Consider the following 15,592-nt stretch of genomic DNA (forward strand, 5'->3'; position numbering starts at 1 on the left):
CCTCAACTTCCTCTCTAGATTTGTCGTATGATTCAGTTGCTGAGTCCTTTCCATGTTGTTCTCTTTTATTTCTTCGACTAGACCCCAGTTTTTTTCTGTGCTTTGAGAGTTCTGGTGAAGGTGGATTTTGGGTTTCATATTTTGAATAGTCAGGGTTCGCCAATATGTTTAATGATTCAGCATTTTCTCCTGGTGTGCTGTGTTGAATTACAGAGGTGCTGTCCGTTACGTGGAACTCATCAGCCTCAGAAGTTTTATTTTGGTTTGCTACCCAGCGACGTGAACCAATTCTTTTTTTCTTTGTACTTTGAGCCGACATGACCTCTATTCTTCTCTCCTAAAGCGTGAGACATTTAGTCATGAGTCAGCAAATCAAGTTTAAATCTGCCACGATCAGCATCAAATAACAACTGAATCATAATCAAATACATACAAGAGTAAATATATACACAACTAATTTCTGTCTCCATTAACTACTGGGAAACAAAACTATTTTGTCCTCCAACAAACACATAAACTTTTGATACTTTCTAAACATACTGTGACAACTGCTCAATATTAAATCCTTTGAAAAAGTTAAACTGCGCCAATTACATCGGAAAATTGTTACAACGCCACAAGTACTCACCACCCCAATCTGTCACCTCTGTCGTCTCACAACACGAGCTGTTTTGTAATGTCTTCAGCCTATAGTGAACGTTAAGTACATTTCACACATGTGGGTTGTTCCTTTACTGCAACTGTGACTGAAAGCTTCCTGTGTGGGTTGCAGCCTTCATCAGCCAACAGAAACAGCAATTACTACTTCCTGGATTAAATAAACTTAATTTCCTACATTTACATTTGACTGTTACATGCTATAAATCTTATTTGTTGGATGGAACTATTCAAATACAAAAAAAGTAGGACAAGGAAATATTGTCACCTTGGAAAAACATTTATTGAAGAAGTTGTTTAACTGCATCAGCACACTATGTCAGACTTCAGAGAATCAAGCAAAGTTGAATAGATAAATGCCTTAATTAGCAAAAGTGACAGGTGAAATACAGAATTACAGATGATGCTTTAGGCTTCAATGATAGCCTGCAAATAACAGCACCGGTATTTACAATGTTTGTTGCCATTCTGCTTTCTGTCACTGATACAAACTATGCTTGGCAATGCAGCTCACAGTTACCCACTGTCAGTAATTTAAAAGTGAACCAGGAATTAAAAAAAAAAAAAGGAAAGAAACAGCAAAACAAATAAAAACCAAAAACATCACCTGAACTTTAATTCAACAGTTAAAAAAACAGGATGGTAATGTAAAACTAAATCCAGTATTCCATTTAAAAACATGCAGGGCACAACAAATCTGTTTTATGCTTTATAGAGTAAATTCAAAGAGAAAATATGTCAGTAAAATGGGTTGATCTTGCCATGAGAACCGACAAAATACGAACAGTTCCAGTCCTTTGTTGTTAATTCACCAGATTGCTATTACACAACATGTAACAAGGCCAACCTTTGGCTGTCTTAAGCTGAGAAAACATAATCTAAAAAGAAAAACATGACTATAAAAATTTGTATTTTCACAATCATAGCAGGATCCTGCAGACAAACCGTTGTCTAAGGTCTTCATTTCCTCTCGGCGGATGCGGAACGACTGTAAAATAAACAGTTTAGTGAATAAGCGTGAAATGACTGATAACCTTAAGAGTAAAATATCTTATAAAGTCTTGGAGTAGAGTATGATAATCAATGCCACTTAAAATGTACCTCCTTGACCGTGAAAAGGATCTTGAGCGCTTATGATTCTTGTCTCTGGAGAGAGACCGATATCTGCGTCTGTCTCTTGAAACAGACCTGCAGAACCAGAAATCAAACCATTAATATGAATTTTATCATTTCATTATAAACGCACAGTTTAAAAAAAAAAAACTGTTGTTAGAAGCTCACCTGCTGCGACTGCGGCTGAGGCTCCTCCTCTTCGGTGATCTATAGTATAGGTGAAGTTAAAAAAAACAAAACAAACATTAATTCAACCCTTTCTATCACTAATGCAACCTTTGGTATTCGTGATCCATACAGAGACATGGATTACACGTGGTTACACGTAGTTCCTTGTCTGTTATTAGAAGGATCATCTGCATCCATGAACTGCATCAAGATCAATTCATTAAAAAGGAAACTTTGTCCAGTGAGCACCAATCACAGAGAACAAAATCAAGACTCGACATTAAGACCTGCCCGACATAGACACCAAGTAAATGTGTTACAGCTTAATTATAAGTGGGCAAAACTTATTCTTACAAATGTTTTTAAGCAACACTGAAGGCACACAGTTTGTGCACAATGATCTACATAGAGTCCCTGCTAAAAACAAATTGCTCAATACTGTGGACCCGATCAAAAACAGACTGTGGTTGTCTTTCACTTTTAGTTCAAAGGAACCTGGATGTAGGACATATTGTGAAACCACAATTGTGTGTGAAGCATTTTCAATTATTGGAGCACTTTTGGTGAAAGCATATTTAAGTGGAAAAGAGAGATAGTATTAAAACATCAAAACAAAACAAACATTGTTTGATATTACTAAAAATGTCTTAATGTCGAACCATGGAAATGCACTCAGCGGCGCAATTACACCGTGTACTCTGATAAATGTAGTTCATTTTTGCAAATGAAAATTAAAAAAGACTGACGGCAAAGTTCCTTGACCACAACTTCTGATCTTTAGATTTTTGCAGCTCTGCACTGAAATTGCTCTTAATTACATAACTGCTGAGGGAAAACTGTCAAGCAGCTTTGAAAGCTAGATTAAGCATAAAAACTACAAAGAGCAGGATAAAAGCAACTTACTATTTTGGGGGATTTGGACAAGATAGAAATGACGCAAGGAAGCCAGACTGATGGTGAGGGAGGTCGAATTGCAGAGAGGATTTGCCACATGATGCAAATGTTGGAGATATGAAGTTGCTTGGTGGCTGGTTGGGAGGGGTAGTTGTCGGTTTTCCCTGCCTTTTTTGGGGGGGAAGGATGGGAGGGGATGTAAGCCAAGGGCTGTTCCCGTTGACGCAGTAGTTGTGCGGAGAATAGATAGAGTAAAGACGCTGATTGGTTGATAATGTGAAGTGGAACCGCTGTTGATTGGGTTAAGGTTGGAGGAAGAAGAGGAGGATGCTGGGAACCGCATGCTCAGGAACCAAAAGGTTGGTGGAACCTGACGACTGGCGGTGCGCCTGGGTCATGTGACAACACCAGCCAAGCTGATTGGGGCTCGCTGGTCAGCAGTCACATGATGCTGTAAGAGGACTAGTTGACTGACTCAGATGGTGAGAAGCGTGGTGGTGACTCTGCAACGGGGTTCAGTTTTATTAATAGATGGCAACTGAACTCAGAAAGAAAACAAAGTTTACACCTGCAGAAAGTAATTCTTCAAAGTACCTATAAAAACGTTTGATGGATGATGAAGTGATAACTGTCGTCCCTAAGTTGTCCCCGTAAAGCTACATCACTCTGGTAGAGTTTGGTCATTTTACAGACATAAGAGTTCATAGTCAAGTGCTGACATAAGCTTGTAGTCTTGATAAAAATAAGTTTGTATCACTCAAATCTATAAAAACATTAAGGAAAGGGAGTGACATCAATATATCACATCCTGAACCAGCCATCAGATTATCTATTGATGGACTCACTTTGTATGTGTGCTAGCCATAATTTGATTTTACTAACATGGTGGTATGATTTCTAACTTCTAGTTTAATTAAGGCCAACGTGACGACCAATCAGAAACTTTACCTCCTGCTTGGCTTTGGCTTGTCAAAGCTTGAACAGCTCTGATGTCTCAAGATACGAGAGATTTTTATTGTGAGGTTGTTAGATTCAAACGGCTTTGCCAAACTAACAAATATCTGGAAGGAGTAAAAACAAAAAATAATGCTCACACTGTGTGGGGAACGTAAATATGCTTTGTCATTTTAGCTTTTAGACACTGCAAATGAGAGTGTAAATAAAATAGTTGAGTGAATCTTTAAGTAGAAAATGCATACCTGCGTCTGACTGGAGGACTACGTCGCCTAAAATCTTCGCGAGGGCGTCTATTCCAGGATGGAGGAGGGCCACGGCTCCTAGAGCGCTTCTCGCCGGTGGATAACTCCACGCGCACTCGGCAGCCACACATGTGCCTGAACGAAAAGGCGATGCATGAATGGGGAAGTGCAAAAAACAACAACAAAACAACACAAAAAAATAACCGTCAAAAAGAGTTACCTTCCATCTAGTTCTCGCACAGCATCAGATGCATCTCTGGGATCTTCGAACTCTACAAAAGCAAAGCCTGGGGGATTTCTGGCAACCCAAACACTTCTTAAAGGGCCATAGTACCCAAATGCTCTTTCTAACTCTGTCTTGTTTCCATTGTTTCCTAGATTCCCAACATAAACCTTGCAATCAAGGGGACAGTCTCTATGAAGAGCAGGGTCTGAAAGAGAAAAAACACAAACATGAAAGGAGATCATGAATTCTTTTTATGCATTATAACTTATTCTGCATTCTGATCTAATACGAACAAAGGTTTGCGTAAAAGAGTTTGACTGCTGGCAGTCCACTGAAGCGAACAGGTTTCTGTAACAAGTTTCTGTAACACTTGCAGTTGCACAGCTGTGATATATAGAGTGGAGGATTGTTGGCCGAGTACAGGCCCCATCTTGCTGAGAAAAGTTTAACAGGGCGAGTTTAAATTTGGCCTGCGGTCAAGTAACTCACAGAATTATCACACCTCATAATGAGATCTGCACCGTGTGTCTTTTTTAACCGATGAAAAGGGGTGGCTGAAAAAAATTTGAAACTGTGTCAGCAGATTTTGCCGTACTTAAAATTATCACCGGCAAATTGGCTGGAATTAAAATCAATTTGATGAAATTGCATTTCAATAAACACCGTCATAGAAAGACTACACTATATATGTAGTACTTTCCACAGGCGACAGTGGAGTAAGTGCGCCTGATCCTCGACATCTGGACTCCTGGTTGTCCCCAGAACCTCCACAAAGAAGTTTGGTGAGGCCGTTTTTAGCTTCGGCGACCCCCCATCTCTGAAACAACCTTCCTATGGATCTGAGGGACTGCACCTCTGTAGACATTTTTAAAAAACAACTTAAGACATACCTCTTTAGCTTGGCTTTCACCTAAGGTGCCTGGCCATTCACTGCTGAGTTTTTATGTCCTGATCACTCCCTGTTACTTTTATCTCTGGTGCTTATTTACCGTACAGGTCTTATCTACTTTTACTGCAACTGTTCTTTAAATTATGCTTTTTACCCTATAGGTCTTAATTTTTCTTCTTATTTGTTTCGTTGTTGTAGTTTTTTATGCTTTTTACTTTTCTTCTAATCTATAGTTTTTCATGCAACTGCTCTCTTACCTTAAGATCTGTTAATTTTTGTCTATTTCCGTTTTTACTCTGCTCTGTGAAGCACTTTGGACTTCGACTCTGTATGAAAGGTGCTATATAAATACATAAAGTTGAGGTTGACGTGGCACAGTAGTGTTTTGTTGTCTTATAATGACGCACTTAACCAGAACTAGTTTGCATGTCCATCCCTCCCCACCCGAGTACAGCTGCAAAGATCACAAACAAATATGCAGGGAGCTGAGAGCGTGAGGTGTGTCAGGGTCTGAACAGCTTTGTTCAAACTATTTCTGTGGTTTTCCACATCAGGAAGTCCTGATAATAACTCACCTCCCATTTCGACCTGGTACAAATGGAGCCTGCAGGAAATTAAAAGGAGGACAGAGGTCAGAAACTTGCACAGCCTGTGTAAAACACATGATAATATGTAAAATAATAATAAAATGACGGGGTCAGTGATTGGTTACGCATGGATAGCTTTTGACTCTGCAGCTGCTTCACGAGTACCAACACTGACTTAACTCCAGTTTAAAAATGACACCATTAAATATGAAGCACGTGTAATAATAATAAACACATCTTCACCTAAACTTACTTATTTAGGCTTCGTTAGCTTGTGCGTAACAGCGACCCCCGGATAGCAAACCTTCAGGCTGTTTGTTAGTTTAACGCACATTTCGTCTGTTTTACACAACACTGCAAGTTTTGTGTCGATGTTAGCGACTGTTCGTGTCTGCATCCCTCCAAAAACAAACATGTAAACATCAAGGTGTGTTAGCGAGAACATGGCTGGCTAAACATGTTTTAGCTTTTGCCGCGACGGAATCGTTAGAAAGGAAATAAACTCGACAGCATTTTGAAGACACGTTATGTTACAGAAAAGAGTGTTGGGGACTAGACGGATACATGTGTCCCAGCTCACCTTGTTGTGCAGCCGCAGTTTGACGGTAAAGCTTCACCGAGCCTCCAGCTCGACCTGTTGGGTTAGCTGCTTCACTGCGGAACACAACAGGTCGTCCCGCTTCTTCTGCGGCGGCGCGTCAGAGCGCAGCGTCAGAGGCGCACAGCGCCAGCTGCTGCCCGGGAGGCCACACACCTGAGGACAATGTGAGGATGACCGGGGGGGCAATACTAAAAAAATATATGATAATAATAATTTTAAAAAAGAACAATAAAAGCTATTTTATTTTCATTGTGACCGGGGGGAATACTAAAAAATAAATAAAGAACTAAAATAAATAATAATGATAAGACTGAGAATATAAGAAGTTGCATTAATTAAAAATGGGAAAAAACAACACTAACAAGCAATTTCATTTCATTGTCACATTTAAACAAACCAATCAGGCGTGAACAAAGAAATAATAGTATAAATAAATCAGAGGTGTCCAATTTTCTTTCTTTTTTTTATTTTTTTTTTTTTTATTTGACAATGTGAAGATGTCTGGGGGCTAAAAAAGAATAATAATAATTATAGTTTTAAAAATGAAAAAAAGAACAATAAAAGCTATTTTATTTTCATTGTCACAATTTATTTTTTATTTTTTTTAAATTGCAAACCAATCAGGTGTGAACAAATAAATAATAGTATAAATAAATCAGGTGTCCACTTTTATTTTTTTTATTTTTTTTAAAGAGGGCCAGATTTGACAATGTGAAGATGTCTGGGAGCCAATACTAACATTTTTAAAATGGAAAAAAAAAAAAAAATACCAATAAAAGTTACATACAATTGCACCTTCCTGTAACATTTTGTTTCATTGTCACAATCTTTTTTTTGTTTTGTTTTTTTGTTTTAAATGACAATGTAAACAAATCTAAGCCAATCAGGCGTGAACAAATCTAAAAACCAGTTCTTCCTTTCTTTCACATCTAAAGTCAGATAATAAAGAATAAATTGTATGAAATATGTTAAAGTTGCATGAAGTTGAAACAACATGAATTTTAAACATGACTTATTATGAGTAATGTAAAGTCTGCTAACATTTAAGTTTCAAAACGTTTCACTCGTTTCACTTGTTTTTCTCTATCATTCAGAAAGTGATATTTTGTGTCACATCTACTGATATATAACACCAGCATTTATGTCCTTAGAGGTTTAGCACATTCTTCATTATGTCAATGAAAAAAAGCCAAACCTTCCAGCCACACAGTATCTATATCTTTAGTGTTTAACTTAGTTACGGGCTGTGGGTCAAGCAAACACACTGGGACCGCCTCTTCAGTGTAACATGTATACAACAGGACAACTGAACACTCACCAACATGTTATACATACTATCACTCCGCCAACATTAACAATCACCTGTTAAAGGCAAGGTATATCATGAAATATAGTTCCTGTTCTGAATTAAGGAGTAGAATACAAATACTTATTAATGAAATTATACCAATTCTCTAATCATTTTACATTTTAAAAATAAATCTCATCTTACAGTATCTTATCCAACCAGACAAACAAGCATATTTTAGTTTGTTTATTCCTTAAAAATGGGTACACAACGCCAACTGAGCTCTATACTGTAAATAGTTAAATTAATAGTAATAATTTACTGATGTCATAACACAAATAAAGATACTGCTTTCTAAGTTAAAGTAAGCCTTTGTAGTCCTTCAAATCCAGCACGAGCTGTAATAATCATTCACTGCTCCACTGCATCTATAGATAGATAGATAGACTATATACTCACACTGCACAGTGCCACATTGACACACTGGCATGTAAGCAATATCACAATGTGTTATAACCGTAAAGACAGACATTTTTGCTTTCTTGGCAAATTCTGTCCTCTGTCTTTGAGTATTTCCTCACATTCATGACTTTCAGTTCAAACCTCGCCTGTGCCTCAAGGATGAAGTTTTTCTGTTAATGGCTGTTCTCATTCCTGTGTCCTTCGGACGCCTGGGCGTGATCTCTTTCTGTAAATACTGGATCTACAATGTGTGGAGACATGTGGATTATCTCCTGTAAAAATCATCCACTCCTCTTCCATATCTTATATAATGTTTTAAAATACAAAATCTAACTGAATACCTTTACTGTGAAATATTATGCTTTTTACTTACTTTGATATCAGTAGATCAGTTTCTAAAGGTTTAATGTTGTTAAGTTGGTTCTAAACATTTTTGCTTTGTGGCCCCAACACAAAAAACAGTGTCTATTTGGGTCAACTTGTCACTATATCTGTGAGTTGTTAGCACCAAAAAGAGATGCTCATAATAAATTTACAATCTGTAATCTGTGTTTTTCTTTTTCCCTCTCCTATTAATCAACCCCCCAGATCCATCTTGTGACCCTTTGAAAGAGGCCTTGATCCCTGGTGCGGTATGTAAAACTAATTTCACCTTCAGTACTGAGAAAAAAAGTATTTTTCATGTTATTATGTTTTTGTCACCTCAGAAGGAGACTTTTTTTGTCTGCACATGCCACGGGTCCTCATCTACAGGGTCCTCCATGTTGAACTGCCAACTTTCTACAGAAGCAGGAGGGAGTTGCAATGCAGCAACTACACCACTAGATGCCACTAAGTCTTTCACACTGGTCCTTTAATATGCTGAAAATCTAGCTGTGGGATTGGGTTTTATTGTACTTTTACTAAAGTAAATGATCTGAGAACTTCTTCTACCACTGCTTAGTGCAATAAGACAATTACTTATTGAGATTTTACTGCACATATTGAGTCACGCTTACTGCGTGCAAAGAACAATCCATCGCCTACATAACAAGCCTGTGAGAACTCACTGCCAAACTTATGTCATGCTACATCAAATGCATTGCTAGTGCAGAAGCGGACAGCACATAATTTAGTTGTCACATTTCAAGTTGACAGGAAACACAAACTGGATTCATGCAGTCTGACCTTAAAAACGGTTACTGCTTGGCATTTAGTGATCATTGCGCAGGGAAGTAAATCGACAGAGGAGGTTTATTGCTCAACAGGAGAAAACACCACAAACGACCCCTTGTAAGGGTTCAGGTCAGTGGTTAGATACTGTATGTACACTTCCTGGAAACATTCTCGAAGTGTGTGTTGAGCAGGGGAAGAGGTGTGAGTAACAGAAGACTTTGTACCTTTCTGACTCTGAATCTAACCTCTCACTCTTCACACTGCAAAATGACATTTAAGACAAGCCAAAATTCTTATTTCATCTCCATTTATTTCATCCAGTAGGTGAAAATCTGCATACGGATGCAGCTGAAAGTGAATTGTGTGTCTCACTTGTTAATTACGTTACCACACAAGCCATAAATATAGTCTTTAATCTAACACATTTTAGAGTCAGGTGTAGCTGGCTTTATCCTCTCTTGTAAACAAAACTGTTACATGCCTTGTTTGTAGTAATTAATTAGCAATGTCACTGCCTAATATGTTTGGATAATGCTCTAACTAGCATTGTGAGCTGTCAAATTAGTTATCAAGCATTTACTCACACACGACTCGAGCCATGATTAACGACCACCTGACATGACAGATGAAATTGCTACGTACGTACTAGACTTCTTTGTAACGGTTGCCAGATAATTTAATGAAGAATAATAACCCTCATTAGCAGTCTGGTGGAAGGGCTACCCCGAGAATGAGAGAGTTATTTTAATTTGTGCTTTGTTGGTGTTGGCCTTACTTCAACATTGTTTGGGCTGCTGCTGCATGTGTAATTTAATAACAACAACTTCGAAACCAACCAATTTTCTTTCTTTAAATACATTCTTTTATAACCTCGTTATGCTCTGACTTATGTAGAAAAGTGTTGAAATGGTAACTTTTCCCTTGGTTACAAACTGTGTTTACACATCGGATGAAGCTGATGAAATGTGGAAATGACCATAAAGCAATGTCATTCCACCAAATAAGGATATATGTCATGTTTCATGTGTTATATGGGCTCAGCATGAACATACGGTGCCATTTTATTAAGTGTGCTAAGTTCAAACTATAACAATCTTGCAATAAGTTCTACCTTGGTGAAGGTTGTAATGTCCAGTTTTTGTTGAAACTCTTCTACGGAGGTGTTTATTCAACTGCATGGCCATTTTGGAGAATGTGGAGGTGGAATTTGTGGTGTTGTTGAACTGTATTGCATTATACTGACTATTATTTTGTCCACTCCATTTGTTTCAATGTAGGCCAACAGAAACATCTCCCTGTAGAGAACCAAACAGTCTTGTGTGGGATTTTTTTTCAGGGTATTGCTGTGTAAAAAGTGTCAACACTAATGACAGTTAAAGAGTATATGAACATTTATTGTGTTTCACCATGTTTAAAAGCCGGACCCCAGAAATAATGCATTATTTTCTGTTGCAAGCTTATGAAATATGTCATCAGTTCAATAGGCAAAGTCATGATGTTGACCGAGTTGTTAAACAGGGTCTCCAAACAGAACATTAGGTTTAAATCTGTCTTGTAATCTTGTCTTTTTATGCACAGTTCGATGAAATAATGTTTCTTTTAGGTTCAGAATATAAACAGAGACAGAAACATCAGAACAAAAGGAGCCACACATCTGGAAGTCTTGCATGCTTTTATTCTTACTGTGTGCCCATCATGCATGAGAGTAATCCAGTGATACTAAACAACCAGACTCCCACAATAGTGCAGGGGAAAATCACAGGAAAGCACCTACAATTAGAGGCAAAGGCAAATTACATTCTCAAATGAATACAGATATTTATGTTAAAAAAAAAGTCAACCTCAGCCAACCTGACAAACCTTGACAAATATACGCATAAATGTGTGGTTAAACCACAGTCCGTGGTGGAATGTAACTAAGTACATTTACCTACAATTTCACAGTTTACAGTTGTACTTGCATGCACTTGTTTTCTGCCTGTCTTACCTGCACTCTAGTACATTTTAAATAGGAATATTGTGCTTTAACCCTGTTGCATTTATCTAAAAACTACACAAAACTGATGGTTTACTTATTAGATATTACTGCATTGTTGTGGATTAAACTACCCAGCAGCACATATTCAAAGTCCTCAACCTAGTTGCAACATTAAAATGTTACTTACACTTAATAATAATCCAATAAGGTGGCATGTAGCATGGATAGAGGCCATTCTGCATGTATTCTGGATACTTTTACTTTCAATTTACATACATCTGCAGTTTTGCCTTTTAAAATTTAAACATGTGACTTTAACTTAAGTAAACTATGCTTACAACGTCACACATTTAGTAAACACAATCCTTCAAAAAGATTATTAGCACGATAATGAATCACTCAAATTGACATGAAAAAAGAGAACAAAATGGTTCCTCCTGTTTATCACTGTTCCGCTGTGTTTGTCTTCATCAGCAGCAGCGAAGAATCATTTATTTAGGGTTCTTGGCAGACACAGCAATACAGACCTCTTGCTTCAGGGGGCAAAAGTTCAGGGATAAAAGGGATCACTCAGGAGATTACTCCCATGTACGTAACACAGATGCCTAGAACACAAACAAAGAGCATTATGTTGCTCAGCTTTATTTTAGTCACAGCGTGTACGTTTGTGTGAGAGCGAGTGTTTCTCTAACCTTATCCTCACCACTCGTCTGTCACCAAATGAAGAGTTAAGTTCAGTTTGTTTTCTTTGTACATATCCTCCTGCTGCCATAGGATTCTCCTTTTAGCTGTTTAAATGAAACGTCTTTTTGTTTTTTTCGTGCCTCCACTCAGGGCAGTGTTTTTCAATCAGATTAGTACAGCACATTCTGTTCTGTTTCACTTCCTGATGACTGTGCAGCCTGTATCCCTGAATGAACTCACCCGCGTGCTTCTGGTTACACCAAGACACTCATTCAGACAGACGTATTCTCGTAAGTCCTTGTCAGATTTTAGCACTACATACAATATTTAGTGAATGTGATAGCCAGTTATCAAAAACAACTACAGTTTATTGGTGTATTTTTAACAAAGCAAACAAGAGGTTTGAGTGAATACTCAGCTAAGATTTCTTACTAAGAGCACTAAGAGGCTCTAAAGCACAAAATAGGACTAATAAATCTATAAAAATAGCTTATATATTATATTTGTATCAGAACAGCTACAAGCTCTTTATTTAACTTTTCACTGTCTATTTTTTGTCTATTTCCTATGAGGTTGCTGCTTTCACCAGAACAGAAACAAGATGTTCACGACATTTCAGGAAGGAAGACAACATCTTGGGCCATGTGTCAATATAGAAATCTATTCATGCATTTAAGTTCAGCTCAGGTCAGCCGAGTTCTTTTTTGACCTCCACTTAAGCATACAAGATGAGGGGGAAGTGCCAACAAAGCTACCAGGACACCGCAGTTCAGACTTGGCTTTGGGAAAACAAACAAATCTCTGCCTGAGCTGGAGTCAACGGCCTTGATGATTTCAAAAAAAAAAGAAAAAAAAAAGATTCATGCATTTATTGTTAATGATTTCAGATTGAGTGTTGTACAGTTACAAGGCTGCATGTTGTTTTGTTTCTGTACTATTGTTTGCTTTTAATGTACTAATTCAAGAGTATGTGAAACCCTACTTTCTTCCTATAACTGAAGATTACACAGCCAGTTGACAACATCCCAGTGGGTTTGCAGCATCAGGTTCACTTGTGTTATGTCACCTTTATAATTAACAGGATCATCATGTTCCCTTCAATAGCTGCCTGGCTGTCTGCCAGCAGTGTGGTCTAACAGTCTTCACCACCTCTGACTGTAGGATTCACCCACCAGAAGCCTGCTATATCTGAGCACCACGGTTCAAGCAGTAAAGAAAAGAGTTTCACATGAACAAACCTTCTTGGCTCACACATTATCAAAGATATACTCACACCAGATGCCATATTTAAAAAAACAAACATTTTTAATGCAAATACACAATGGACATGAATATAAACAGCAGCCATGAAACCTGCTGCACTGCAAACATCCTGTATGGACATAATAATACACCAGTATCCTCAGACCACAAAAGCAGAAAAGCAAAGCCATTAAAAATCTTTTATGACTTTTATGGGAATTTCAGCTGCTCTCTCAGCCAATGTATATCAACTCTGTATGCAACCACTAACAAAACGCTCATCATTTAAACACAAGTGCAGACAAATAAGCACATTAAATCATTTCATTTATCATTTGCACTCCATAGGAGGATATTAAATGTCTCCTTACAGGCTTTGCAAAGGCAATAACAATAAACACAGTGTGAGAAAGATGTGCTGTGTGACAATAACATATGAACAGCATATAAACAATAAAAAACAGTATGTGCAATATGAGCTGTACAGACTTCACTTGGGCAGGTTTTGATTGCCTATATACGTCACATATACTTGTTAGTCTGCAAGCAATTTGAAATGCCAGTTTTTCGCAGAATGTGGTTAAAAACAATTAAAAAACAAGAATTTTGTCAAATTCTTTGCAGGTTTTTCCAAACTGTTGAGACAATAACCCTACAAATCTAACTCCACTCACTCTTTCATACCTTTCTCTATGCCTCCTTTGTCTTTTTGAATTCTTCAGTGTTGCACTGACATGCACAACATGCCAATGTATTTATAAGCAATTATGTTTAGCCTGATACAATGTAAAGCCTTCAAAACAAGCCTCAGAACAGGTGTTTTTAAAATATGTCCCAGACCTGCTGGGTGGATCTTTAACACAATACTAAAGCTTTGATTGCATCACTGATGTACTGGGAAACAATACAGCAGAAGTCTTTCTAGGAAGTTGTGGTAAAATAAAGGTTAAAGACATTTTTTATGATTACATGTGTTAGTTAGGAAGCAGTTACACATTTACGCAGGTGCTGGATTTTGAGATAATAGCTCTTAAATATTTCCATTATATTTCAAATTATGTGACACTACTGTACATTGTATTCCTGTAAAAACTGTACTCTTCCTTTGCAGACTAATATTTGACATCTAAAACAAGAACTCATAAAATATGATGGATTATACTCCAACCTGGAACAGGTTTTTCCAACTTTAAGTTGTGACTTGACACATTGACACTGACACATAGTGAGTGCTTTTAATATTAGTAATATTACTATGTTAGCTTGTTTCATAGATCAAAACCTACTTAGATTATAGTGACAACTTACATCAGGTTAGGTTACTACATTTCAAATTTAATTACTGCACTACAAAATAATATAGCTGTAGGCCTTCTGTCTTATCTTCTAATTACACATAATTACATTTGAACCAAGTGTATTACTTTAACACATTGACAGGGACTGTCCTTCACAATAAGATCCTTTAATACATACTTAAATAAACTTAATTGGACTATAACATAGTTAGCAGTGAGTAAACTTTATTACTGCTCCTTTACTTAAGTATTTACACATTTTACTGTACTATGCTTCAAATGTAATTAACTTCAAAACAGCTGTACTAGCTGTTTGGACATAAAATATGATGCATTGTACAACGTACAAAAGAAATGATCACCTGAAACTAGAAGTTTGTGTTCCCTAATGGTTTCCTTAAACTATATGTTTTTTGCAGCCTTTAAAGAAACTATTCTAGGAACGTTCCCAAAAGATTATTTCCTTTTTCAGTTCTAGGAATGTTTCCAGAAGGTTGTTCTTAAAAAGAGTTGCCGTCTGTCAACGGCTGTCAAAGCGGTTACTGCTTCCTGTTGATGTTAAATCAATTTAAAGGTAACTACTTAAAAGTCCTTAAATGTACATTTGGGACATTTTCACATTATCAACTTTATAGGTTACATCTACTAAACATTTGACTCCTGGTTCTCCAGATAAGAGGTAGTGTTTGTTACTGTTTGCTGCTAATGTTAATCAATAACTAAGTTAAGTTAATGTTGATCTTACAACCATAGTGGTTAATGTCCAAATTAAAATGCTGTATAAAACATGAAACTGTCTCCTCACAGTGACTCTTGCAATAGCTAATAGCTGACTTTTTTTTTTCACGCCAGGTGTGCTAATGATTAGCTCACAGCTAACGTAATGAAATGTAAGCATCACTGGGTAACCTTAGCCAAATTACAGCCTCAATCTGAGTTAAATATTAACTTAGTGTCCTAATACCTGCCATACTGACCAGTTTTAATAAAATAAAACCTTTTATCATACAGCATCTTGCATGGATTAAGACTAATTACAGTTACAGTAACAAAAGTGTCGATTAGAGATTGTGTGAAGATACTATTAAGTAAATTTAATAACTGAAACTTTCTTTTATTGTGATGGATGAAAGGCACACGTGCATGATTTG

The 15,592-nt window shown here is 37.2% G+C and overlaps 1 protein-coding gene and 1 long non-coding RNA gene across 2 annotated transcripts; both read right to left on the minus strand.

Moving 5' to 3' along the window:
* Positions 1-916: 916 nt before the first annotated feature.
* srsf3a (serine and arginine rich splicing factor 3a) lies at positions 917-6,469 on the minus strand. Its single transcript, XM_027278816.1, has 7 exons — positions 6,314-6,469; positions 5,722-5,750; positions 4,252-4,462; positions 4,032-4,166; positions 1,939-1,977; positions 1,759-1,845; positions 917-1,645 (listed from the first exon to the last, which is right to left on the minus strand). Exons 2-7 carry the CDS (start codon positions 5,726-5,728, stop codon positions 1,618-1,620), a joined length of 507 nt encoding a protein of 168 aa, XP_027134617.1. The 5' UTR covers positions 5,729-5,750; positions 6,314-6,469; the 3' UTR covers positions 917-1,617.
* Positions 6,470-11,484: 5,015 nt separating this feature from the next.
* LOC113745795 (uncharacterized) lies at positions 11,485-15,153 on the minus strand. The gene is made up of 2 exons (XR_003462411.1): positions 11,910-15,153; positions 11,485-11,822 (listed from the first exon to the last, which is right to left on the minus strand). It is a non-coding gene; the product is annotated as an uncharacterized LOC113745795 (long non-coding RNA).
* Between the last annotated feature and the right edge of the window lie 439 nt (positions 15,154-15,592).

The sequence above is a fragment of the Larimichthys crocea genome, chromosome VI (assembly GCF_000972845.2).
Source record: "Larimichthys crocea isolate SSNF chromosome VI, L_crocea_2.0, whole genome shotgun sequence".
Lineage (NCBI taxonomy): Eukaryota > Metazoa > Chordata > Actinopteri > Sciaenidae > Larimichthys > Larimichthys crocea.

What these genes read in the sequence shown, in the direction of transcription:
- srsf3a (XM_027278816.1), bottom strand. An exon ending in GTGCGAGAACTAGATGGAAG is followed by an intron (nt 4,167 to 4,251) that starts GTAACTCTTTTT and finishes CTTTTCGTTCAG; the next exon opens with GCACATGTGTGGCTGCCGAG. An exon ending in CTCAGCCGCAGTCGCAGCAG is followed by an intron (nt 1,846 to 1,938) that starts GTGAGCTTCTAA and finishes CTGGTTCTGCAG; the next exon opens with GTCTGTTTCAAGAGACAGAC.